We start from the raw sequence: 27,427 nt of genomic DNA on the forward strand, positions 1-27,427 counted from the left end.
ACAAGGAGTATTGTCTAAAGTGTAGAGACTGGGAGTCAGAAGGACCTGAGTTCCAATTCCGGCCCTGCCGCTTGTCTGCTTCTAGACTGTGAGCCCATTGTTGGGTAGGGACCATCTAAACAATAATAATAATAATAATGATGATGATGGCATTTCTTAAGCACTTACTATGTGCAAAGCATTGTTCTAAGCACTGGGGAGTTTACAAGGTGATCAGATTGTCCCAAAGTGGGTTTACAGTCTTAATCCTCATTTTACAGATGATGAGGTAACAGGCACAGAGAAGTTAAGTGACTTGCCCAGAGTCACACAGCTGACCATTGGCAGAGCTGAGATTTGAATCCATGACCTCTAACTCCAAAGTCCGTGCTCTTTCCAGTGGTCACCTCTTTCCACTGAGCCACGCTGCTTCTCTATATGGTGCCGATTTGTACTTCCCAAGCCCTTAGTACAGTGTTCTGCACACAGTAAGCACTCAATAAATGTGATTGAATGGATGAATGAATGCTGTGTGATCTTGGGCAAGTCACTTCACTTCTCTGTGCCTTTTACCTCATTGGTAAAATGGGGATTAAGACTGTGAGTCCCATGTGAGACAGGGACTGTGTACAAGCTGATTAATTCATAACTACATTTAGTACAGTGCCTGGTACATAGTAAGCACACAACAATTACCAATTTTTTTTTTAAAAAAAAGCAGTGTACTAAGTGCTGGGGTAGATACAAAGTAACCAGGTCCCACTTTCTAAGGAGAAGGAAGAGCAAGTATTAAATCCAAATTTTGCAGATGAAGGAACTGAGGGACAGAGAAGTTGTGACTTGCCTGAGGTCACACAGCAGACAAGTGGTGGAACCGGTATTGGAACTCAGGACCTCTGAGTCACTGGCCCAGGCTATTTCCACTAGGTCACGGTTCCTACTGTGCAGTAGCTAAGAGAAAATTTGGAGGCAAGTTTCAGCTTAGTTCATCTTTGAAGCAAAACATGCACACACACACCCCCCCCCAAAAAAAAAAATATCCTGAATAATCGCAGAATAGATTATCAGGTTACAGATAATTGAGAATTGAACCCCAGGCCCTGTAGAAATCAATCAGCCATATTTATTGAGCACTGATTGCGTGCAGAGCACTGTACTAAGCACTTGGGAAAGTTCAACATAGAGTTCATTTAAGAAATTTAAGCCAAGACCTGAAAGTTATTTATAAAGACAGGCCACGCAGAAAATATCCACAATATTTAAGGGGGATTGCCATTTATTGTTTCGAAGTAATTTAACCAGTGATATAGAGGAATGGAGAGGTTATTCTGCATACCCAGATACTGTGACTGGATGACCCTCATGTCCCCATCTTGTAATTTGCAGGACCTTCTGACCACAGGATCAGAAATCCAAAGACCCCCTGGCTCTAGTTGCAGCTTTGTTGCTTATCACGAGGCTGACGGAGTCACCGAAGCTGTCCCACCTTTTGTTTCTCCAAAAGGCTAGGGGTGTGACCTTGGACATGGCACTTCACTTCTGTACCTCAGTTCCCTCCTCTGTAAAATGGAGATTAACTGTGAATCCCTTGTGGGATAGGGACTGTGTAAATCCTGATTAGTTTTTATGTACCCCAGCACTTAGTACAGTGCTGGACACATAGTAAGCGCTTAACAAATACCGTCATCATCAGATAGCCTTGAGAGGAAAGCAGGGGAAATCCAGGGTGATGGCATAATCACCACCGTGCAGGCCGAGAGCCCCGTGGATCAGGCTGCTGACAGAGGGCCTTGAGGTGGCAGGGGCTCATCCCCGTTTCCCCCCTTCCCGAGAAGTAACGGGCCTTTGTTTCCTCAGAGTCTCAGTCTGGCGCACAGCGTGGAAGCGGTTCCCTGAGCGGCCCACCCACCATCCACTGCCCCTCGGCCGCCATCTGCATCGGGATCCTCCCCGGCCTGGGGGCCTACTCCGGGAGCAGCGACTCGGAGTCCAGCTCGGACAGCGAAGGCACCATCAATTCCACCGGGAAGATCGTCTCTTCGGTTTTCCGTACCAACACGTTCCTGGAGGCCCCCTAGCCTCCTCACCCCCGTGGGCCCCGAGGGCCGCCTGGACGCTCGATCCGGCCTCGGGGTAGTCCCTTTCCCCCCGCCCCCCACCCGCTTCCCGTGTGTACGGCAATGTCTTTAACTTAGTCTAAGAATATACCAAAATCCGACCCGGAAGCAATGGAATTTGTTTTCACGTGGCGCTCTTGGTGGTCGGGCCGCAAGTGAGGGGGCAAGGCGATAGATGAACCAAGTAAGTCCTTGACTGGGAGACTTACTTTGGCACTAAAGGTTGTTTGTTTTTTCTGCTTTTGGTTCTTTTGTTTTAACAGGACGAGTCATCAGAGACGATCATTGGATGACGATAGCGTAGTCTGTTGACGGATATTTTAAACCAGTATTTTATTCCCCCCCGCGTTTCGGCACGTAAGGGGCGGGGGTGAGGAGTGAACTTGATCCAGCGATGAAAAGAAGCGTGTGTTTCTCCCCACTCCCCCCAACAACACTTAGCACATTCTATATGTCATGTGTCCAAATAAAAGATCCTAAATCCATTTCTGCAGCGGGTGGCTCTTATTCATTAGGAGCCTTGTATTTACTATTCTTTCCCTCTTTTGACAGTGTAAATTGGTCTCCTGGGTGATAGCCCTTTCAGAATCATCTTGCGTGGGGAGAAGTCTGGAATCTCCTACCTCTGAAATGTAGAGTGACGCTCTGCTTCCCCCGTCCAGTGGTGAAAAAGGGGGACTTGTTTCAAACGGCTCAAGAGCCAGGTAGCTCGACAAGGTTTGTGATATCTATCCCACAAGGAAGGGATGCGTGGTCAAGGAAGCTGGGTGTATGTGGTAAGGAGCCATCGGGAGAGGAGGGGCCCGGGTGTCGGAGGACTTGGGTTCTAACCCCGGCTCCGCTGCCGCTCATCTGTTCTGTGACCTTGGGCAAGTCACTCTGCTTCTCTGGGCCTCAGTTTCCTCATCTGCAGAATGGGGTTTCAATCACCATTCTACCTCCCACTTAGACTGTGCACCCCATGTGGAAGTTGCTCATCTTGTATCTGTCCCAGCACTTAGTACAGTGCTTGGCACATAGTACGTGCTTAACAAATAGCATCTATTCTTCTTCTTAGTATTATTATTATGTGATCATATGGCATGGGCCTTTAGTGGAGGACATCGAGTACCCAGCCTTTTTTTTTTTAATGGTAGACAAGTGCTTATTATGTGCCAAGCACTGTTCTAATCTCTGGGGTAATAATAATAATAATAATAATGATGATGGCATTTATTAAGCACTTACTATGTGCAAAGCACTGTTCTAAGCACTGGGGAGGTTACAAGGTGATCAGGTTGTCCCACGGGGTGCTCACAGTCTTAATCCCCATTTTACAGAGGAGGGAACTGGGGCACAGAGAAGTTGTGACTTGCCCAAAGTCACACAGCTGACAATTGGTGGAGCCAGGATTTGAACCCATGACCTCCGACTCCAAAACCCGTTCCACTGAGCCATGCTGCGGGTCGGTACGAGTTACTCAGGTCAGACACAATCCTTGTCTCAAGTGGGGCTCACAGTCTAAGTAGGAGAGTACAGGTAGTGAATCCCCAGTTGGAAGTTGAGGAAACTGAGGCACAAAGAAGTGAAGTGACCTGCCCAGGGTCACACAGGAGGCAAGTAGTGGAGCCAGGTTAGAGCCAAGCCTGGACCCTATCTGCTAGCCCGTGCTGCCACCCTCAAGTGAAGATTCGACTAGGAATATGGTTCTTTTTTAACGAGGAGGGTGGTCTCTTCTCTCTCACTGTGCTACCCACTTCAGAACAACACGCCACCAGCCCCGGTTTGAATTCTTAAGCCTTTCAACTAGTGACAATTTAAGACACTGTCTTTTCAGGCATTCACCGGTTGGCGCTGGTCAGATGCCCAAAGGGTGAGCCAACAGCTTATGGCTCTTGCTTTCCTTCTGAGCTAAATGTTAATTGGTGGGAGAGGACTCCTGGCTTGTGGAAAATCAGCTGTCACCCTAAACTTCTCTGGAAAAACAAAAGAAAGAACTCGGTGGCTAGAAACTGTCCTTGGAATTGGGGGTTGTTTTTTATTTCCCGACTTAACTAGCCTACTTGCACCAAGCAGCAGGGAGTGGTGGTCTTATTTCGTCGGGGGGAGGTTTGCATGGTGGGCGGCTAGAATCTTGGCACCTTTTGGATGTCACAGGCTGAGCCTAAGAAGTGCCAGTGATGCTTGTCATCATCATCATCATCATCAATCGTATTTATTGAGAGCTTACTATGTGCAGAGCACTGTACTAAGCGCTTGGGAAGTACAAATTGGCAACATAGAGAGTCCCTACCCAACAGTGGGCTCACAGTCTAAAAGGGGGAGACAAGGTTGTCAAGGCAGGCAACCATTTGGATGTGAGCGTATTCATTCAATCGTATTTGAGTGCTTACTGTGTGCAGAGCACTGTACTAAGCGCTTGGGAAGTACAGGTTGGCAACAGATAGAGATGGTCCCTACCCAACAGTGGGCTCACAGTCTAGAAGAGAGGGCTCACAGTCTAGAAGTCTATATGTTAATCGCTGTAAGACTAGGTAGAATGTGGACCTGTCACCAGCTGTAGCTTGGCCGAGTATATATATATATTTGTACATATTTATTACTCTATTTATTTTGCTTGTACATATCTATTCTATTTATTTTATTTTGTTAGTATGTTTGGTTTTGTTCTCTGTCTCCCCCTTTTAGACTGTGAGCCCACTGTTGGGTAGGGACTGTCTCTATATGTTGCCAATTTGTACTTCCCAAGCGCTTAGTACAGTGCTCTGCACATAGTAAGCGCTCAATAAATACGATTGATGATGATGATGATGATGAGTAGGCGTCTCAGCCCAGGCCTGGCGGAGGGCAAAGGGATTTGGCTTCAACCGCCTTTGAATCCCCACGTCCGCTTTATTCAACCCTGCCTCAATCATTTCTGCTAAGCAAGGGACAGACTCTTTAATTGAATCCGAGGACACTTGGCGGGAGCTGGGAGGAAAGTGTGTTTTTTGCCACCCCTGAGTTTTGTCAAGTTGTGTTTTCTAGCTTCCCCTCCAGCTTGACACCTCCATGTGAAGTGATAATTAGTGAAGCTGCAGCCCCCACTGAGGCAAGTAAAATGCCGGGTTTCGGTTTCCCGGGTCGTGGAGGTCTTTCTTTCCATCCTCGCCCGGGTATCGGGACTTCAGTGGGTTCAGCTGAGGTAGGCACATAGCAAATTTGGGGAAGGCTCGATCCAAACATGCAAGCAGCCCAAACCTCAGGATCAGACAACATGGCTGGGTGGAGGGATTGGGCAGGTACACAAGCCCCACAGAAACCTGCAGCAATCAGTGGGATTTGAGCACTTACTGTGCACAGAGCACTGTACTAAGCACCTGGGAGAGTACAATGCAACAGAGTTGTACAATACAACCAAAGCAACATTGCCTAGTGGATAGAGCCCAGGAGTCAGGACCTGAGTTCTAAGCCCAGCTCCACCACTTGTCCACCACCTTGGGTGGCCTCAGTTACCTCACCTGAAAATGGGGATTAAGATTGTGAACCCCCTGTGGGACGGGAACTGTCCAACCCCATTTGCTTGTATCGCTCTCAGCACTTAGAGCAGTTCCTGGAACATAGTAAGCGCTTAACAAATACCACAGTGATGAATAAATACGATTGAGTGAATGATGGTGACTATTACTGGTAGGCACATTCCTGCCTTGTAGTGACAAGGACGGGGGCTGGCTCTGTCAGGGGGCCCGATCGGATTCAGAGAAGCTGATGAGGCCTCTCCCTCAGTGATGCAGGGAATACTCCTGTTTACTGTTAATAGTGTACTCTCCCAAGTGCTTAGTAGAGTGCTCTGCACACAATAAGCACTCAATAAATACAATTGAATGAGTGAATAATGGGTATTTCCCTCTGCTTAAGGGAGAGCCCTCAGCTCTCCAACTGCCAAGCGGACTCGCCTAGGCCTGTCATGCCGCCTTCCTTGGCACTCGTCATTGGCTAGGAGGAAAAGCAGGCCAGAAGCCACCGGGATGGGCATATGAAAATGTCAGCCTTACCTGCAAAAGGCTGAAGCACTTTTACCACGGATTGGGGTAGGAATGGCGAACCCTTCCATCCATCTTCTAGGGCTCTGAAGCAAGACCGCTGCAACGAGAGAGACTGAGAACGATCTTGGGGGCAGGTGAGGAATGTCTGAGTTTCTTTATTAACCTGAGTATAACAAATAACATGTACACGGTATAAAAATGAACAAGAGCACAAGGCACACAGGTACAGCGGGAATACACAACCGATGTGCGTATTTTGGAACTGAGTACGCAACTATTTACGTGGAAAGAGCAAGTTCTGATTTGTAAAAATTTCTTCTCTTTAATAATTAGTCCACTAAAATTTTACAAAGTACATTCAATACTTAAGTGACACAGGGGGAAGGGGTGGGCCCTGTCAGGCCCGAGAGCGTCATGTGGGAAGGAGATGTACAAAGGAAGCCAGATGGAATTGGGGGTGGGGGAGGATGTCCGGCTGTAAAAAATAAAAATGGGAATTTAGAAAAGCCACCCACTAGGAAACAGGGACAAACATGCAGTTTTCGGGGGGGAGATGAGATGGTTTTGGGGGCACATGCTGGAGGACGGAGAGAGGAAAGAAGGTCTGGAACTGGGGAGAGTCCTACTCGGGCTCTGAGTGGATGGGGGGCAGGTTTTTGTGCTTGAAATACTGCACGACTTGCTGGGGCAGTTCCGCCAACACAGCTTTGGCCAAAGTTTCTTTAGCTGCCTGAGAAGGGAGAGAGGGAAGGAAGTGGGGGGGGGGGGGGAGAGACACAAAGACAAAAACTTGTTATTTCAACAGAGGCTGAAGAGGTGTCCAGTTGGGGATGCCACTGTGGGCTGAATAATAATAATAATATTTAAGTGCTCATGGACCACGCACAGTACTAAATGCTGGAGAATGTATACGTTAATCAGATCAGACATAGTCCCTGTCTCATATGGGGCTCACGGTTTAAGCATCCATTTAAATATTCATTTATCCATTTAAATATCCATTTTACAGACGAGGTTGCTGAAGCAGAGTGAAGTGACTTGCCTAAGGTCATACAACAGACAAGTTGGCAGAGCTGGAAATAGAACCCATGCCCTCTGACTCCCAGGCTGATGCTCCTTCCTCTAGGCCATAGTGAATGAATGAAAAACAATCTCTCTCTTCCTCCCTCTCTCCCTCCCCATAGTAAGCGCTTAGCAAATACCATCATCATCTCTCTGTCTCTTCCCCACCCGCCCAGGATAGAACGCAGCTTCCAACTTAACATCAAAGCCCTCAGGGAGCTGTTGAAGGGAAGGGGGAAGGAAATCAATCTGGTATTTGAGTGCTCACTAGTACAGCACTTGGGAGAGAAAGAGATGATGGGAGAGAAGGGGCTTTCCTCATGCTCATGCCTCCCCGCAGGTGTTGTGATTGTTGGGGTGAGGGGGTCATTCTTGTAAGGCTTCCTGCCACACTGAAGCCCCGGGGCTTGCAGGGGGCAGGATGCTGTAGAGAGGGTTATGCTTCCCCAGTCAGGACCCTCTGAGGGTCATCCCCAAGCAAAACTCACCTGTTTGTCTAGACAAGATCTATGAAAGCAAATCCTTTACAGAAATATTTTCCAGCCCAGGAGAAGCACCTGTGTCTTGCTGCATTAATGGAGTGGGTTTGGGCTTCCCTCTGGCTAATGATGGAGGAAATGGTCAAAGGCAGAGGCGGGGGCCACCTCTTGCCTCCAAAAGAACTTGTCAAAGGCACCATCTGTTGCTGCCCACTGCAGGTGAGAGGAAGGGGACTGGAGGGGCTAGGTTAGGAGGGAGCCCCAGATACAGAGGGGAAATCCCAGCAATCAGTGAGTAAATCACAGCCGTCTCCAGAGGCAGCACCTTGATTCATCGCCAGATCCATCTCCCGGCCCCTAGAAACCATCCTAATCTGCTTTCATACCACTGGAGTAGCTGCTGCCTAATACCTAAATCCCTCCTACTAACTAAAGTCTGCCTTACCTGCTTCATTTTTGCTCACCTGATCCTCAGTGAAGGCCCAGAAAAATGCCCTACCCTGTGGTCCATAGCCTTTTGGTACAGCAGAAAGCTGAATAGCTGAACAAATTGGGCTCGGGCCTCATTCAGATCCTCTGAAGCTTAGTTGGGTCTGGAAAGCCCACTTTCCAAACTTACTCCATTGGCCTAAATTTGCCAGGGCAGCACACCCCCACTCCCCCAATAAGACCATACCCTTCTTTGGGCAAGGATCAGGTCTCCCACTCTAGGCTATAAGATTGTCGTGGGCGGTGTGGCTTGGTGGAAAGAGCCCGGGTTTGGGAGTCAGAGGACGTAGGTTCTAATCCCGGCTCTGCCACTTGTTGGCTGTGTCACTTTGGGCAAGTCACTTCACTCCTCTGTGCCTCAGTTACCTCATCTGTAAAATGGGGATTAAGACTGCGAGCCCCACGTGGGACAACCTGATTACCTTGTATCTACCATAGTGCTTGGCACATAGTAAGCGCTTAACAAACACCATCATTATTATTATGTCCTAGTGGATAGAAAACGCAGGCCTGGGATTCAGAAGGACAAGGAACCCAGCTCTGCCACTTATCTGCTCTGTGATCCTGGGCAAGGCACTTCTCTGCTGTGCTTCAGCTCCCTCATTTGTAAAATGGGGATTAAGACTGAGCCTCATCTGGGACAGGGACTGTGTCCAACCTTATTATCTTGTATCTATCCCAGCGCTTAGCACAGTGCTTGGGACATAGCACTAAACAAATACCATTAAACAAAAAAAAACTGCTGTAGTGTACTCTCCCCAGTTAATTAGGCTGGACACAGCTCATGGTGCGAGTAGGAGGACGAATAGGATGGAGTGATCATGTCTTCCAACACTTATATTGCACACTCCCAAGGGCTTAGTGTAGCACTCTGTACACCATAAGTGCTCAATAAATTGATTGACTGACACATGGTAAGCAATTAACAAATACCATAAAAAAAAAATCAAACACTGTTCTGAGTGCCAGGGTAGATGCAAGTGAATTAGGTTGGCCACAGCCTGTCCTGCAAGGGGCCCACAGTCTAAGCAGGAGGGAGAACAGAACTGATCGATCATGTCTTGCGATTCTATTGTGCATCCTCCCGTGGGCTTAGTGCAGCACTCTGCACACGTTAAGCGCTTAATAAATACCACTGATTGATCGATATCCCTCTGCTCGTTCAGCAAGGGGAGGGCGATCGCCTTTCCGTCGACCACCTCTTGGCCCGAAGGAACCCCATTCCTGATCGCCCACCCCGCCTTTCCCCGCCCGTGCCCCTCAGAAGCATGGCGCGGGGCCTCTGGGACTTACGTTGCGGAACTCGCGGAAGGGCACAAATTGCACGATGTCGCGGGCGGCCTCCTCGCCGGTGTAGGAGCGCAGCACGCGGTGGTCCCCGTCCAGGAACTCCATGGCGGCGAAGTCGGCGTTGCCCACGCCCACGATGATGATGGACATGGGGAGCTTGGAGGCCTGCACCACCGCGTGCCGCGTTTCGTCCATGTCGCTGATGACGCCATCCGTGATGATGAGGAGGATGAAATACTGCTGTGGGAGAAGAGCCCAGGAGTGAGCTGGCAGCCGCCACCGTCCTCCCACCCGGCCAACGCCCCACCTCCGCGACCGGATCCCCAATTCCGCCCTTTCCCTCCTGCGTTTTTTTCCCCTCAGACCTGGGCACCACCTTCTAATAATTAATAATAATTATTATGGTACTTGCTAAGCACTTACATGAGCCAAGCGATCATCATCAATCGTATTTATTGAGCGCTTACTGTGTGCAGAGCACTGTACTAAGCGCTTGGGAAGTACAAGTTGGCAACATATAGAGACAGTCCCTACCCAACAGTGGGCTCACAGTCTAAAAGCGATGTTCTAAGCACTGGTGTAGATACGAGTTCATCAGGTTGGACACAGCCCTGACCCACATGGGGCTCAGACTCTTAATTCCCATTTTACAGATGAGGCAACTGAGGCACAGAGAAGTGAAGCGACTTGGCCAAGGTCACACAGCAGGCACATGACGGAGCTGGGATTAGAACCCAGATCCTTCTGACTCTCGAGCCTGTGCTCTATCCACTAGGCCATGCTGCTTCTCAGGCTGTTGGTCATGCCAGGGGACCTACGTGGCTTAATTTTCTCCCCTCGGGACTGCGGGGACAGTAGCTTGGGACACCTAAGGTGGCACATTCCCTGGCCCAGGTATCCCACTGTGGAACCCGGCCCAAGCCAGGCTCTTCCCCAGTCTGCCCCGGCCAACGCTACAGCCACAGCTAGCGGGAGGTGAGCACTGATTAGGGCTATCTCCTCTGGCAAAACTACAGACACTGCCCTGACCCTGGGCACACTTGGACCCTGGTCACTGAGGGCTGTTGTCCAACAAGGTTTATTCTCTGATGGGCCTGATGCCCAGGGTGCCCGGCCACCATCAGCACATTCCAACTCCCCTGGCCAGACCCACCCGAATTCTCCCAGTCGCTGACAGGCTGGAGGACTGTCCCCCCGCCCCGCCCCACCCTGCCCACGCCACCCTGTCCTGGAGATGGGCGAAGCCGCCCGCATAAGATGCCTCTTGGGGCTTTAGGTCAATGCCCTGAGGGGCTGGGCCAGGAAGGGGAGGAGGCCTCAGCGATAAGAACCATCAAGGCCACTTCTTGTCCTTGCCAGGATCCCTGTTCTTTGGGTGGCTTCCAGCGGGCATTGGGCACTACTGAGGCAGAGCGGTTGGTTAAAAGCCTAAGTCTCCCAACTGCCAGTTTGCCATTGCTCTTCCCTACTTCATGCTGCTGCCCGGATTGTCTTTGTCCAGAAATGCACAGTGCATGTTACTCCCCTCCTCAAAAATCTCCAGTGGCTACCAATCAATCTGCGCATCAGGCAGAAACTCCTCACCCTGGGCTTCAAGGCTGTCCATCACCTCGCCCCCTCCTACCTCACCTCCCTTCTCTCCTTCTCCAGCCCACCCCTCACCCTCCGCTCCTCTGCTGCTAATCTCCTCACCGTGCCTCGTTCTCGCCTGTCCCGCCATCAACCCCCGGCCCACGTCATCCCCCGGAGCCTGGAATGCCGTCCCTCTGCCCATCCGCCAAGCTAGCTCTCTTCCTCCCTTCAAGGCCCTACTGAGAGCTCACCTCCTCCAGGAGGCCTTTCCAGACTGAGCCCCTTCCTTCCTCTCCCCCTCGTCCCCCTCTCCATCCACCCATCTTACCTCCTTCCCTTCCCCACAGCACCCGTTTATATGTATATATGTTTGTACATATTTATTACTCTAGTTATTTATTTATTCTACTTGTACATATCTATTCTATTTATTTTATTTTGTTAGTATGTTTGGTTTTGTTCTCTGTCTCCCCCTTCTAGACTGTGAGCCCACTGTTGGGTAGGGACTGTCTCTATATGATGCCAACTTGTACTTCCCAAGTGCTTAGTACAGTGCTCTGTACACAGTAAGCACTCAATAAATACGATTGATTGATGGATTGATTGATTCCCTGGCATCAGACTCCACCTCCCATAAGCCTTTTTACTCCTCACCTCTAGGCTGGTCTCCCCCTCAGTCTCCCAGCCAACGTCTTGACCCGTAACCTGTTCCCGGTCTTCCTTTGCCCCTTCACAAGGAATCCGCGGGCCTAGTTCCTTTCTGTTGGTGACCAACCAGCCCTCTGGCCTTGGATCTACTCACCAGGGACCAGTGGCAGGCAGCTCTCTAAGCTCGTTGTGGGCACAGAACACGTCTACCAGCTCTGTTGCTTTGTACACAATAAGCGCTCAATAAATACGGTTGATTGACTGATTGAAACAGTTTGAGGGCCAGGAGGCTTGAGGCAGCAGAAGGACAAGGTAACTACTCTGAGCCCAGAGCCCTTCCTGGCCCAGGGACTCAATTTCCAGCCCGGAAATCTCAGAAACAACTTGCATCCTGGAAAACTATGTCTCCCTCTCTCCACCTCAAGGATGGGGCCGTGAGTCTTCCCCTGGTTGCGGGCACTACTGACTGACCAGCTCGGCCACTTGGGGCTGAAGGGCTGGCTGGGTGGGATTCAGTCAATCAATAATATTTACTGAGCGCTTACTATGTGCACAGCACTGTACTAGGTGCTTGGGAGAGTACAATATAGCAATAGCAGTGTGGCTTAATGGAAAGAGCACAGGCTTGGGAGTCAGAGGTTCAAATCCTGGCTCTGCCAATTGTCAGCTGTGTGACCTTGGGCGAGTCACTTAACTTCTCTGGGCCTCAGTTACCTCATCTGTAACATGGGGATTAAGACGAGTCACTTAACTTCTCTGGGCCTCAGTTACCTCATCTGTAAAATGGAGATTAAGACTGTGAGCCCCACGTGGGACAACCTGATCACCTTGTATCCTCCCCAGCCCTTAGAACAGTGCTTCGCACATAGTGAGTGCTTAACAAATGCCATTATTATTATTATTATTAACAATAAACGGATACGTTCCCTGCCCATAATGAGTTTACAGTCTAGAGGGGAAGAAGTGGGAGCACCCCTGAGCCCGCCCCAGGGCAAACCCCACCCTCAGAGTCAGTCACGGAACTCGCTGGGTTTCCTCCGGATTCGAGGACTGGGCCAGCGCTTAGAACAGTGCTTGGCACATAGTAAGCGCTTAACAAATACCATCATTATTATTCCACCCTTGCTTCACAGTACCTCGGGAGACCTGATCGCTTTGTAACCTCCTCAGCGCTTAGAACAGTGCTTTGCACATAGTAAGTGCTTAATAAATGCCATTATTATTATTATTACCAGGGGACAATATTATCCCAGGGTGACCCGCTGGACACCAGGCCTGAGGGGTTCTAGAAATTGTAACCAACATTGGACTCCCCTACCCCAGGGATTCCTTAAGCGACCAGTATAGACGGCCAGGTGTCCTGTGGAGAACTTAGGGATTTATGGTGGACAGGGGAAGAGGTCAGGTGGCCAGAAAGGGGAAGTGGCTACAGGAATTAGGGGAGAGAGTGGAAGAAAGAAGAGTGGAAGAAAGAAGGGATGCAGTCGGTACCTGCCTGGGTAGACGGCTCAGCTGTTCTCCCTTATCACTTAGCAGAAGACTGCCTGCCTGACAGAGGGGGAAAATTCATGCTGGGCATAAAGGAGGCCCATCCTGGCATGAAGGTGTGCAGAAGTGTGGCCTAGTGGATAGAGCACGGGCCTCGGAGTCAGAAGGATCTAGTTCTAATCCCAGCTCCACCACTTGTTTGCTGTGTGACCTCCGGACAAGTCACTTCACTTCTCTGCGCCTCAGTGACCTCATCTGTAAAATGGGGATTGAGACTGTGAGCCCTATGTGGGGCAGGGACTGTTCCCGATCTGATTACCTTGCATTTACCCCAGTGCCGGGCACATAGTAAGCGTTTAAAAAAAACCATTAAAAAAATATCCCAGGGCAAGCTACTGAAACAGATCCAGCAGTTCTCGACCTTAGAACACTTGGCTCCTGAAGCCATGCCTTAAGTGGAAATGTTGTAAATGAAGCAGTGTGGCCAAGTGGAAAGATCACAGTCCTGGGAGTCAGAGGGCCTGGGTTCTAATCTTGGCTCTGCCACTTACCTTCTGTGTGGCCTTCGGCAAGTCACTTCACTTCTCTGTTCTGTCACCTGCACAATGGGGATTTGATACCTGTGCTTCCTCCTACTTAGAGGACCACGTAGGACCTGATTAACATGTCTCTCTACCCCAGCCCTTAGTACAATGCTTGGCACATAGTAAGCACTTAACAAATACCTCAGTTATTAGTATCATTACTTAGATAGTGAGCCGCACAAGGGACAGGGACTGTGTCCAACCTGATTAACTCATATCTACTCCAACCCTTAACAAATATCATACTGACAACAATAATAATGATTATGATAAAACAAACCAATTTTCACATAGGAATAATGTTGTAAATGGGGGAATTGTTCAGGAACCAAGGTTGGATACCTTACTTTTACCAAAATGACAAACCTCATCTTCCCACCCAAACCCCCTCCTCCAGCAGACTTTCCCACCACTGTAGACAACACCACCATCCCCCGTTACACAAGCCCGTAACCTTGGCATTAGCCTCAACTTCTCTCTCATTCAACCCGCATATTCAATCTGTCCCCAAATCCTGTCAGTTCTACCTTCGCAACATCTCTAAAATCCACCACTTCTTTTCCATCCAAACTGCTACCATACTGATCCAAGGACTTATAATATCCTGCCCCACTCACTGCATCAGTCTCCTTGCCAACCTCCTTGCCTCCTAACTCTCCCAACTCCTGCCCTTAATTCACTTTGCCAACCGGATAGTTTTTCTAAAAAAAATTCTGCACACATGCTCTTTAGTCTTTGAGGGTCAGCATCAATGATCTTAGCCATGTTGGTGGGGGTAGTTGAGGAGGAGGGGGAAGAGAAAGAGAGGGAGACAGAGATAGAGAGAGAGAGAGAGAGAGTGTGTATATTTTTTATATACACACATATACATATAAAAGAGCCAAACTTCAGCCTCCAGCTCTCTGTCTCTGGAGTGACTCCATTCTCTCTTCTCCTAGCCAGCTGGCTTTGGCCTCTCAGAGGTCTGGCTTGGTAAGCCTGTCAGTCGGACAATGATATTTATTGAGTGCTTGCTGTGTGCAGAGCACTGTACTAAGTGCTTGGGAGAACACAATATTATAGTGTAACAGACACATTCCCTGCCCAACAACAAGCTTAGAGCCTAGAAAATCATCATTTGATTCCATTTGAAGCAGCCTATAAAGATCGTTGAAGTCTCTCATCACAGTCTGTCTTCCCCCTGCACTGTCCCGCTACAAAGACGGGGGTCTCGGCCATGCCCCGTGTGAGAGCAGCCAGTCACTCTGGCTCCCCGGAAGACCCTTTTTGCCAACCCTGACCCTGGCATGGACTCAGCTTTGGCAGACAGCTTGAACCCAGCTGGTGACTCAAGTACCCCACTTCCTCTTCTGCCCCAGCAACAGGACACTTGGGTTCAGAAAGTTAAGGCGCTTTGGTGGGGGAAGGGATAGAGAGGGACAGGAAGTTCCTTGTGGGCAGGGAAAGTGTCTTGTGCTTCTGATGTGCTTTGCCAAGTGTTTATTAACATGGTGCACTCAGAGGGTGCTTATTAAAATACCAGAACTATTACACTGCAGAATTTCGAGAGGCAACCTTTGTAACTCTCCGAGATACAGGCCCCATGTTAGCCCAGTTCCCTGTTGCCCTGCCCCAACGGGAGGAGAGATTTGAGGTGATTCATTTTTCTCATCATTAACTTGGGGCGGGTTCCCTTGCTATCTTAGGGGAGATCTAGGGAGAAGCAGCATGGCCTAGTAGAAAGAGCATAGGCCCCGGGGTTAGAGGCCATGGGTCTGCCGCTTAACTGCTGTGTGACCTTGGGCAAGTCACTTAACTTCTCTGTGCCTTAGTTCCCTCATCTGTTAAATGGGGATTCAATATCTGTTTTCCCTCCTACTTAGACTGCGAGCTTCCTGGAGGATCTGATTAACTGGTATCTACCTCAGTGCTTAGAACAGTGCTTGGCACAGAGTAAGCATTTAAAAAAAACCCTATTATCATTATTATTATTCGATCCGGGTCTCCTCAGCAGGCCAGTGTGGACCAGGGTCCTGGCAAGCCATTTTCTCAGGTTGCTTAGTACGGTGCTCTACACACAGCGCTCAATAAATACCATTGTCTCAAAATGTGACTTTGGGCTAGTCCTTTGACTTCTCTGGACCTCAGTTACCTCATCTGTAAAATGGGGATTAAGACTGTGAGCCCCATGTGGGACAGGGACTGTGTCCAACCTGATTAACTTGTATCTACCCCAGTGCTCAGAACAGTGTTTGGCATATAGGAAGCACTTAAGTACCATAATTATTATTATTATTAGCACTCCAATTCCCAGTGAGGAGAGGGCTTCTGGGAACCTCCACCCCTGGCCCCTCTAGACTGTAAGCAAGTTGTGGGCAGTGAATGTGCTTAGTACAGTGCTCTGCACACAGTAAGTGCTCAATAAATACGATTGAATGCATACCGGTTTCTGCCTCTACTTAGCTCTCCCCACCTGTTGCAACGTAGAGAAGTGGGCAGGGATTGTGGGGAGAAGGAGGTGCAATGTCTCTCCTAAAAGCTGAACCTCTTTTCCAAATCAACACAGTTGCCTTCTCTCTCTCTCTCTCCCATGTTGGCCCTTTAAACATATTGGGTCTCTTGGTTGCTGATCCCTGTTACCATGGTGAAGGTGCAACTTCTGGGAGCTCCTGGTTTTAGGAAAGCTAAGGCTTGCCTGGAGCCCAGGCTTAAAAACTTCCAGCTCCCACTCTGGGCTTCGGTTTTAACCCTGGTTGTTCCAAGTCATCTCCCAGCCCACAGTTTTATTTCCCTTCTACGGAGGTGTCCTGCAGAACAACAGAACAGTCATATTCCCTGCCCACAATGAGCACTTAGTTAAGGAGAGAAAAACCAACCCTGAAAACCAAGCCTCATACCACCAGTCACTCAGTCAATCAATCATATTTATTGAGCACTTACTGTGTGCAGAGCACTGTACTAAACACCTGGGAGAGTCCGATAGAACAGTCATATTCCCTCCCCACAAGGAGGTTGCTTAGCGCAAGCATAAACGTGGCAAAAATCTAAGATCTTGGCTTTCTGCCCTTTGCTCTGGTCATGCCTCCATCAATCAGTCGATCAATCAATGGTATGCATAAAGGTTTACTGTGTGCAGAGCACTGTGCTAAGCACTTGGGGAAGTACAATTCAAGAGAGTTATTGTTTTTATGGCATTTAAGTGTTTTTACTATGTGTCAAACACCGTTCTAAGAGCTGGGATAGGTACAAATCAATTAAGTTGGACACAGTCCCTGTCCCACGTGGGGCTCACAGTCTAAGTAAGAGGAAGAGTTGGTAGACACATTCCCTCCCCACAAGGAGTTTACAGTCTAGAGGGGATCTTCTAGTCTGTTTTGCATCAGGGCCTCCCCACAGCCCCACCTCTCTGCCCTAGGACTCCCCTGGTCCTGACCACACTCACTTTTAGAAGCAGCCTGGCGTGGTGGATACAGCATGAGCCCGGGAGTCAGAAGGTCACGGGTTCTAATTCTGACTCTGCTACTTGACTGCTGTGTGACCTTAGGCAAGCTACTTCATTTCCCTGAGCCTCAGTTACCTCATCTGCAAAATGGGGGTTGAGATCGTGTGCCCATGTGGGACGGGTACTACGTCCAGCCTGATTTGTTTGTAACCACCCCAACGCTTAGTACGGTGCCTGGCACATAGGAAGCGCTTAACAAATACCATTATCATTATTATTATTTGTTGTGAGTTCTGGCTTCAGGCTAGGGTTCCCCAGAAAAAGGTGGGCTGGGTGGAGGATTCTTTCCCGGCTAAGGAGTCCGATGGTTGCCCTGGCACACACAGGGCAGGGCACTGCTGGGGAGATGGCCCAGTTTGGAGCAGGGCTTCCATGGTGGTGTCACCCCACCTCTTTTCCAATCCTCCCATCTCCACGGTCAACTACTGTGGGGGATGTTGATAATAATCTTTGTGGTATTTATTAAGCACTTATTATTTTTTTACTATGTTTGGTTTTGTTCTCTGTCTCCCCCTTCTAGACTGTGAGCCCGCTGTTGGGTACGGACTGTCTCTATGTGTTGCCGACTTGTACTTCCCAAGCGCTTAGTACAGTGCTCTGCACACAGTAAGCACTCAATAAATATGATTGATTGATTATGTCCCAGTCAACGTACTAAGCGCTAAGGTGGTTACAAGATAATTGGGTCAGATCTAGTCGCTGTCCCACATAGGGCTCACCATCGTTATCGCCATTTAACAGATGAGGCAACTGAGGCCCAGAGAAGTTAAGCGTAGTTGGGGTCATCCTCCCTGCTGGCCTCCCCCCAACCTCTGGCCAGCGACGGAGAGGGGGTGGTGGTCGGGAGAGTGCAGGGAGGCCATCAGGACTGCCACCCCTTCCCGGATCCCCCGAGTATTCTCTCTTCCCATTGGTGGAGACACACTAAGAGTTGGCAGGATGGACCAACAACAAGGGATGGCTCTTCCCTTGTTCCTCCATTTCTCCAGAGAGGGAGGGGACTCACATATGGGGGTGATAGTTGTGAGGGAGGGAAGGGGTGAATGGTGGACCTGGGGTCAGAACATTCTCTGCTGATCGTTGTGGGCAGGGAATGTGCCTGTTTATTCATTCATTCATTCATTCCATCGTATTTATTGAGCGCTTACTGTGTGCAGAGTACTGTACTAAGCACTTGGGAAGTACAAGTTGGCAACATATAGATACGGTCCCTACCTAACAGCGGGCTGTTTATTGCTCTAGCGTATTCTCCCAAGTGCTTAGTACAGTGTTCTGCACACAGTAAGCGCTCAGTAGCATGGCTCAGTGGAAAGAGCACGGGCTTTGGAACCAGAGGTCATCGGTTCAAATCCCGGCTCTGTCACTTGTCAGCTATGTGACTTTGGGCAAGTCATTTCACTTCTCTGTGCCTCAGTTCCCTCATCTGTAAAATGGGGATTAAGACTGTGAGCCCCACGTGGGACAACCTGATCACCTTGTAAACTCCCCAGCGCTTAGAACAGTGCTTTGCACATAGTAAGCACTTAATAAATGCCATCATCATCATCATGATGGACTGACTGACTGATGACTGACTGATTGATTTCCATGGCTTACCTGTGTCTGATTCCCACCTGGGTATTCTTTTCCAGCACTTAGTACAGTGCTCTACACATAGTAAGTACCTCATAAAATCCCTCACTCCTACTATGACCTGGAAATTCTCCTCTTTCCAAGTTCTCTGGGTCTCTTCGCCCACCCCTCTTCCTGCCTTGCCCTCTTCCCCCAGAATCTGCCTCCTTGTTGAGCGGCTGGCTCCCGCTGCCCCATCCCTTTCCATCCTGGCCCTCTGCCCCCACCCCATCCCCCCGACCCAGCCCCTCGGCGGTGAGACAGTCCTCATCCCCTTCCAATGACCCCAGCTTACCCCCTCATCCAGTTCAGACTTGCCTGCCGACACATTCCCTCCCTGAGTTGTATTAAAACAGCTCCCCTGATTAAGATGATATTGGCAATATTATGAGAGCGGCGATTTCCAGACGATTACCGCGGCTGCTAATTCGTGCCCGGCCCACTGAGGTCCAGACCAAACTGCATCGGCCGGGTCCCCACGTGGGCATTATCCTCTTCTAGCCCGAGGAAGCTGCAGGCCCAAGTCAGCCCAGCCATGGTCTGGCGGGAGTGGGAGGGTGAGGGCCCAGGGGATTCAGCTCGCCCAAGCCTTCATTGCCATTACCCCCCTGGTTCCCCTTCCTACCTGCCCTCCTCAACCAGTCAATCAGTGGTATTTATTGAGCACTTACTATGTGCAGGGCACTGTGTAAATGCTTGGGAGAGTACAAAGAGAGTACTTGGGAGAGTAGAATATGCTCAGTCCTAAGTACTGCACTACTGTGCTAAGTATTTAGGAGAGTAGAAAAGCAGCGTGCCTCAGTGGAAAGAGCATGGGCTTTGGAGTCAGAGGTCATGGGTTCAAACCCCAGCTCTACCACTTGTCAGCTGTGTAACTTTGGGCAAGTCACTTCACTTCTCTGGGCCTCAGTTACCTCACCTGTAAAATGGGGATTAAGACTGTGAGCCCGCCCCCCGTGGGACAACCTGATTACCTCGTATCTCCCCCAGCGCTTAGAAAAGTGCTTGGCACATAGTAAGCGCATAACAAATACCCAAATTATTATTATTATGATGATCCAAGAGAATTAGTAGAATTAACATTCTCTGCCCCTAACAAGCTTATGGTCTACAGGGAGACTACCTTCACACCCCACTTGAGTTCTTCACTCCTGCCCACAACAGGCTCACCATTTGACAAATCCGACTCCTCTCCTTGGGAGGCAGTGCAGAAGCACCTCTCTCTCAGCATGCTCTGCTCCTTTCTCTCTGCCCCTCCTCCTGAACTCCACTAAAAACCGACCTCTTCCGCAAAAGTCTTCCCAAATTAGCCCATCCTGGCGATGGTCATGTTGATCTTTTCAATTTTACAACTGGGCACACCCTGAGTTAGAATTAACCCAAAGTACAGGCCACTTGGGAAACATTCTGCACTACTTGCAGATTTATCTCACCATATTCAAGCCCCACTCCGACAGCAGATCCCAACACCTATAGGCATAATAATAACAATGAAGGTATTTGTTAAGTGCTTACTATGTGTCAAGCACTGTTCTAAGTGGTGGGTAAGATACAGGGGATACAGGTTGGACACAGTCCCTGTCCCACATGGAGCTCACAGTTTAAGTTTACACTTTACAGATGAGGAAACGGAGGTACAGAGAAGTTAAATGACTTGCCCAAGTTCACACAGCAGAAAAGTGGCAGAGTCAGGATTAGAACCCAGGTCCTCTGACTCCAGGCTCGTGCTCTTTCGCCAAGGCCATGCCGCAGGAGAAGTCCCCATTTCCTCCTCCTCTAGCCTCACTCGCTCCCCTGTGATTTGGTGGCTGACTGAATATGAGGGTTGAAAGAGGGTGAGAGGAATCAAAGATTCATGCCCAGGTTGTAGGCTTGAAGAGATGGGGAGGACGGTGGTGTTGTCAATAAAGATGGGAAAGTTAGGAGGAAGAGAGGATTTGGAAGATAAGATGAGGAGTTGGGTTTGTGATGTATTGATTTTGAGGTGCCGGCAGGATATCAATGTACCTATGTCCTGGAGGCAGGAGGATTTGTAAGGCTGAAGAGGAGGAGAGAGGTCAGGGCTGCAGATGTAGATTTGGCAGCACAGAGGACGTAGCTGAAGATGTGATGGCAGATGGGATGACATGCAGCATCGTGTAGTGAATAGAGCCCGGGCTGGGGAGTAAGAGGGTCATGCTCTAACCTCCTCACTGTGCCTCGTTCTCGCCTGTCCCGCCATCGACCCCCGGCCCACGTCCTTCCCCTGGCCTGGAATGCCCTCCCTCCAAACATCCACCAAGCTAGCTCTCTTCCTCCCTTCAAAGCCCTACTGAGAGCTCACCTCCTCCAAGAGGCCTTCCCAGACTGAGCCCCCTTTTCCCTCTGCTCCTCCCCATCCCCCCCACCCTACCTCCTTCCCCTCCCCGCAGCACTTGAATATATATTTGCACAGATTTATTGCTCTATTTTACTTGTATATATTTACTATTCTATTTATTTTGTTAATGATGTGCATACAGTGCATATAGAGAAGCAGCGAGGCTCAGTGGAAGGAGCACAGACTTTGGAGTTCAAAGTTGGTCTTGGGTTCAAATCCCGGCTCCACCAACTGTCAGCTGTGTGACTTTGGACAAGTCACTTAACATCTCTGTGCCTCAGTTACCTCATCTGTAAAATGGGGATTAAGACTGTGAGCCCCTCATGCTGTAAGCACTATGTGCTTAGCACATAGTAAGCACTTAATAAATGCCATTATTATTATTATTATTATTATATAGCTTTAATTCTATTTGTTCTGACGATTTTGACACCTGTCTACATGTTTTGTTTTGTTGTGTCTCCCCCTTCTAGACTGTGAGCCCATTGTTGTGGGTAGGGACTGTCTCTATATGTTGCCGACTTGTACTTCCCAAGCGCTTAGTCCAGTGCTCTGCACACAGTAAGCGCTCAATAAATACGATAGAATGAATGAATGAATGAATGGGATCTAATCCCAGCTCCACCACTTTTCTTCTGTGTGACCTTGGACAAGTTACTTCACTTCTCTGTGCCTCAGTTACCTCATCTGTAAAATGGGGATTGAGAGCGTGAGCCCCACGTGGGACAGGGACTGTGTCCAACCCGACTTACTTGTATCCACCCAGTGCTTCGTACAGTGCCTGCCACATAGGAAACACTCAAAAAATACCATCGTCATTATTATTATTAGATTGAGACCAGAAGGGGACCCAGAACTGAATCTTGAGGAACACCCACAGTGAGGGAGAGGGAAAGCAGATGAAAAGCAGATGCACTAATCATAAAATACTGGCTTAGGAAGCAGATCCATATATCTTACATTAAAAAAAAAAACCACTGAACTGCAATATTGTACTCTGAATTAGTCATCTCCGCAGCCCTTAATTCACTGGACAATTATTGTTCATTGCAGAAGAATCTATGTAAAGGGGAAGAGGTCTTCCGAGACTAGAATGTACATGTCCATAAATTATATATTATAAATTATTTACTTGTATTAATGTGTCTCTCCCATAGACTGTAAACTCGTTGTGAGCAGGGATTGTGCTGCTAATTCTGTTCTGTTGTGTTCTCCCAAGCGCTTACTGTGTCGCTACACACAGTAAGTGCTCAATAAATACAATGGATTGATAGAATTCGTTAGCATAAAAGCAGCCAGTCAGAAAACAGCAGCACTGAACATAAAGACTATGACCCACTACCCTGTCTGACACTCAGAATAATAATAGTTATGGTGCTTGTTAAGCACTTACTATGTACCAAGCACTGTTCTAAGCAATGGGGTAGATACAAGTAGACACAGTCCCCGTCCCACCTGGGACTCGCAGTCTTAATCCCCATTTTTACAGATGAGGTAACTGAAGCCCAGATAAATTAAGTGATTTGCCCAACAGCAGACACCTGGCGGACTCAGGATTAGAACCCAGGTGCTTCTGACTCCTAGAACTGTGGTCTTTTCTACTAAGCCACGCTGCTTCTCAGAAGATTGGAAGTGTGCAAATCATCCACAATGGTTCAGGGGACGGGGACGGCCGGCGAACAGGGAGAGTAATGGGGTTATCGTCAAGAGTATTTCTGGGTCAGTTGGGTCAAGAGACGGAGGGAAGAGACAGAGAACAACATACATGAGCCTTGCGGTTGGCTGTGCCTGTCTCCAGCCAAGGTGATGCCCACAGCCACCCCCTGACCCTCTACACTGTAAATTCCTCTTGGGCTACCAACTCTGTTATATTGTTCTCTCCCAGGAGCTTAGCACAGTGCTCTGCACACTGAGAAGCATGTTTCTCTTTCCTACTGGAAAGAGCACCGGTTTGAGAGTCACAAGTTCCTGGGTTTTAAGCCCGGCTCCACCGCTTGTCTGTGGTGTGATCTTGGACAAGTCGCTTCACTTCTCTGTGCCTCAGTGACCTCTTCTGAAAAGTAGGGATTCAATACCTGTTCTCTCGCCCATTTAGACTGTGAACCCCATGTGGGACAGGGACTGGGTCTGACCTGGTTATCGTGTAGAAGCAGTGTGGCTCAGTGGAAAGAGCCTTTGGCTTTGGAGTCAAAGGTCATGGGTTTGAATCCTGATTCCACCACGTCTGCTGTGTGACCTTGGGAAAATCACTTCAATCAATCAATCGTATTTATTGAGCGCTTACTGTGTGCAGAGCACCGTACTAAGCGCTTGGGAAGTACAAGTTGGCAACATATAGAGACGGTCCCTACCCAACAGTGGGCTCACAGTCTAAAAGACTTCACTTCTCTGAGCCTCAGTTACCTCATCTGTAAAATGGGGATTAAGACTGTGAGCCCCACATGGGACAACCTGATCACCTTGTATCCCCAAAGTGCTTAGAATAGTGCTTTGCACGTAGTAAGCACTTAACAAATGCCATTATTATTATTGTATCTACCACAGCGCTTAATAGATACTGTATAGAAAAAATGAGCTTACAGTCTAGAGGGGAGTTTGTGGGATGCCCTACCTGTGGTGATACTTGACCTGCCTAGAAGTGAGTCCCAATAGCAGCATAGCCCAGAGCAAGAGCATTGGAGAAAAGGCTGCAGAGAACCTACGCTACTAATTGGGTACTTGAAGCTGCCTCTCCACCGGCCACTCTGGGTTCAGAAGGATAAAACGGACACCAGACAAAGAGCGGCAGGAGCGGAGGGTAAAAGGCCAGGACTCAGGAGTGGAGCTTGGGGAGTTACGTTCACGGACGCTGGCAGGGAAAGGCCACAGAAGAGTCCAGAACGGAGATTTAGGCAGTTTCTTCCAGCCCCGCTGCCCCACTTGCATCCCAGCAGCCTCCAACATTCCCTCCAGCCACTTCCTCACTCCCCGCTGTCATGGCAACAATGCACTTTCCCGCTGGAAGAGGCAAGAGCCCACAGAAGTGCGGTGCCAGAGCTGGGGATTGGGTTTTCCATTTTTATTTGAATCCCACCTCACTCAGAGCTCGTCCTTCATGGTGAAGTTGGAGCAGATCTCCCTCCTGTTTTGCCACTCCTCAATGCTGGGGGGCAGGGGTGCCCCAGGAACTGAACCCTCCCCCTTACAAGAGGGGGCACCGCTTATTGGTTGGCATCAGCCTAGATTAATCATTCATTCAATTGTATTTATTGAGCACTTACTGTGTGCAAAGCACAGTACTAAGTGCTTGGAAGAGTATGCAAGGTAGGCAACCGCTATTGTGGAAAAGTTCTGGTGATCACAAGAAGGCCCGGTCATTTGGGTGCAGAACACGTTGGGTAGGGCAGTGGCAGAAGTGTTGGTTACCCCTGGCTAGATGGCATGGGGAATTGGGGATTTTTTTTTGTTTGTGTGTGTGTGTGTGTCTGCGTGTGTGTGTGTGTGTGTGTGTGTGTGTGTGTGTGTGTGTGTGTGTGTGTGTGCGTGTAAGCAGGGCTCCATGCAAAAGGGAAAGGAACTTAGGAGAAAAAAAACAAAAAAACCCAAACCCAGCCATCCTCTCATGCCAGTTGAGGGTGCTTATTAGGTAGTAGGCTCCCAGAGGGCCTGGGCTGTTTTTCTCATTCTATATTGCGTGGAGCTCAGGTGGGTGTTGAACAATAGCACTTATGAACATATATGTAATTTATTTATTTGTTTATTTGTACTGATATCTCTCTCCCCGCCTCTAGACTGCAAGCTCATTGTGGACAGGGACTGTGTCTGTTTATTGTTGTATTGTACTCTCCCAAGCGCTTGGTACAGTGCTCTGCACACAGTAAGCACTCAATAAATACGATTGAGTGAATGAATGAATGACCATTTCCCAGTTTCTTTTCTGAGGATGGGATTGTGCTTACTTTCACTATTCTACTTCCTTGAGCCCGTAGAACAGTGCTCTACACAAATTGATTTTTTTCTAGTTCCACCCTCATCGATCGCCAGATCTCAGAGCCTGTAAGATCTTGGGTAATTTCTGCCTGGCTGGAATCTAGGGAACTGATCCAGCAATTTAGTGTCCCCCGCTGATGCAGAAAATCTAAGAAAAGACTCAGCAAAATCAAATCGATACTACTAGTACTATTGGATTTCTAAAGCGCCTTTCTTGAGAAAAATACAAAGGAGCTCATTCATCTTGACGATGGCCCTGACTCAGAAGTCTGGGACAGGTCCCATTTTACAGATGGTGAAATGGTAGCCCACAGAGGTTCAATCTTGCCCATGGTCATGCATCCAGTAGGTTTCAAAACTGTGACTGGAACCCAGGTCTCTTGCCTGTCAGTCAGGTGTCTTATGCACCAGAAGCCAAATGAAATCCAGTTATGGTTTAACTGGGCCCAGAGAAGATAAACATTTTCCTTTTTTTTTTGCTCCCACTTTCGTAATCAATCAATTAATAAATGGCATTTATTGAGTACTTACTGTGCGCAGAGCACTATACTAAGCAATTGGGAGAGAACAATACAACAATTGGTAGGCTTTTCCCTGCCCACAAGGAACTTTCAGTCTAGTGGGGAGATAGACATTATGGGCTTCTGCCTTTCTCAGGCAACAGAGACCAAACCCTGAGAAGCAGGATGCCTGGTGGAAAGAACACGGGCCTAGGAATAGCAGAGGAACTGAGTTCTAAACACAGCTCGTCAACTGTGTGACCTTAGGTAAGTCACTTTTCTTTGGGCCAGAGTTACCTTATCTGTAAAATGGGGATTGAGATTGTGAGTCCCATGTGGGCCGTAGACTTTGTCCAATCTGATTAGCTTCTATCTACCCAGCTTTTTGTACAGTGTCTGGCACATAGTAAATATCATAAATAAGAAACAAAACTTCAAAACTGACCAATCCAGTTTTAGGATGTTGGACCCCTGTCAGACTGTGAACTCACTGTGGGCAGGGAATGTGTCTTTTTATTGTTATATCATACTCTCCCAAGTGCTTAGAACAGTGCTTTGCACACAGTAAGTGCTCAATAAATACAATCAAATGAATGAGTTCCACCTCTTTTGAATCCTTAAGGATTCTACACACCAGTCTTTCCCACTCTGAATCTTAAGCTCCTGAAGATGGCATCTTGGGCCTCCCTCCAAACCAGAGTTTTTTGGGGAGGGCCTCTGTGCCCCCCAGCAGAGATGACAATCATCAGTTCCTTGATGATTTTCTTTCCCTGGAGTTTCCTACCCATTCAGACTCAGTTCTCGTGGGACTTTTTTTTTAATGGTGTTTGTTAAAGGCTTACTATGTGCCAGGCACTGTACTAAGCACTGGGGTAGATACACGCTAATCAGGTTGGACACAGTCCCTGTCCCACATGGGGCTCGCAGTCTTAGTCCCCATTTTACAAGATGAGGTAACTAAGGCACAGAGAAGTGAAGTGACTTGCCCAAGGTCACACAGCAGATGATAATAATAATAATGATGGCATTTGTTAAGCACTCACTATGTTCCAAGCACTGTTCTAAGCACTGGGGTAGATACAAGGTAATTGGGTTTTCCCTCGTGGGGCTCACAGACTTGATCCCCATTTTACAGATGAAGGAACTGAGGCCCAGAGAAGTGAAGTGACTTGCCCAAAGTCACACAGCTGACAAGTGGCAGAGCCGGGATTAGAACCCACGACCTCTGACTCCCAAGCCCGGGCTCTTTCCACTAAGCCACACTGCTTCTCTGTGGTGGATAAGTGCCAGATAAGTGGCAGATCCAGGATTAGAACTTAGGTCTCTCTGATCCCCAGCCCCGTGCTCTATCCATTAAGCCACGCTGCTTTTCTAGGCATGGGAGATTGGGGAAAAACCCAGAGAACAAAGGTTTCCGGCCCTTCTGTGGAAAGAAGGGAGAAGAGAAACTCAGCCCCGCATCCAGCCTCCCAATCCCGTTCAGCAATTTGGCTCTTCTCCAAGTTTCATCCCCTTCATTCTATCCAACTACGAATCGTGGGCACGCTGAAATCACATCAAAACTAAAATGAGAACGAGAGCAGGGCACGTCTGCGTACTTCACGGGTGTGTAGAATTACGTACTCCGGGCGTGTGTGAGCCGTGGGTGCCAGCCAACATCTCTCTCATCGATGCAGAATAACAACTCTCCTCCCCATCGCAGATGCTTGCTTACTCGAAAGACACTGACACACCACAACTCTGCTGGCTGGCACAGACGCCCCGCGCTCTCTCAATCCATTCGTTCATCCATCCC

At 48.8% G+C, this 27,427-nt stretch overlaps 2 protein-coding genes across 5 annotated transcripts in view; one reads left to right on the forward strand and one right to left on the reverse strand.

Annotated features, from left to right (window-relative positions):
* The window catches only part of PSME3IP1 (proteasome activator subunit 3 interacting protein 1), a 30,725-nt gene extending 28,144 nt beyond the window's left edge, over positions 1–2,581 (forward strand). For both annotated transcript variants that reach the window (XM_038754804.1, XM_038754805.1), the window contains one exon: positions 1,837–2,581. In XM_038754804.1, coding sequence (XP_038610732.1) covers positions 1,837–2,057 — 221 coding nt within the window. In that variant the 3' untranslated portion in view covers positions 2,058–2,581. The remainder of the gene's footprint in view (positions 1–1,836) is intronic.
* Positions 2,582–6,224: 3,643 nt separating this feature from the next.
* The window catches only part of CPNE2 (copine 2), a 109,878-nt gene continuing 88,675 nt past the window's right edge, over positions 6,225–27,427 (reverse strand). For 2 of the 3 annotated variants that reach the window (XM_038754424.1, XM_038754425.1), the window contains exons 15-16: positions 9,424–9,660; positions 6,225–6,830 (exon numbers count right to left, since the gene is read on the reverse strand). In XM_038754424.1, the coding sequence (XP_038610352.1) occupies positions 6,723–6,830; positions 9,424–9,660 (345 nt within the window). In that variant the 3' untranslated portion in view covers positions 6,225–6,722. The remainder of the gene's footprint in view (positions 6,831–9,423; positions 9,661–27,427) is intronic. The other variant, XM_038754426.1, reaches the window with a different exon arrangement.

Source organism: Tachyglossus aculeatus, chromosome 11 (genome assembly GCF_015852505.1).
Source record: "Tachyglossus aculeatus isolate mTacAcu1 chromosome 11, mTacAcu1.pri, whole genome shotgun sequence".
NCBI classification, from domain to species: Eukaryota; Metazoa; Chordata; class Mammalia; order Monotremata; family Tachyglossidae; genus Tachyglossus; species Tachyglossus aculeatus.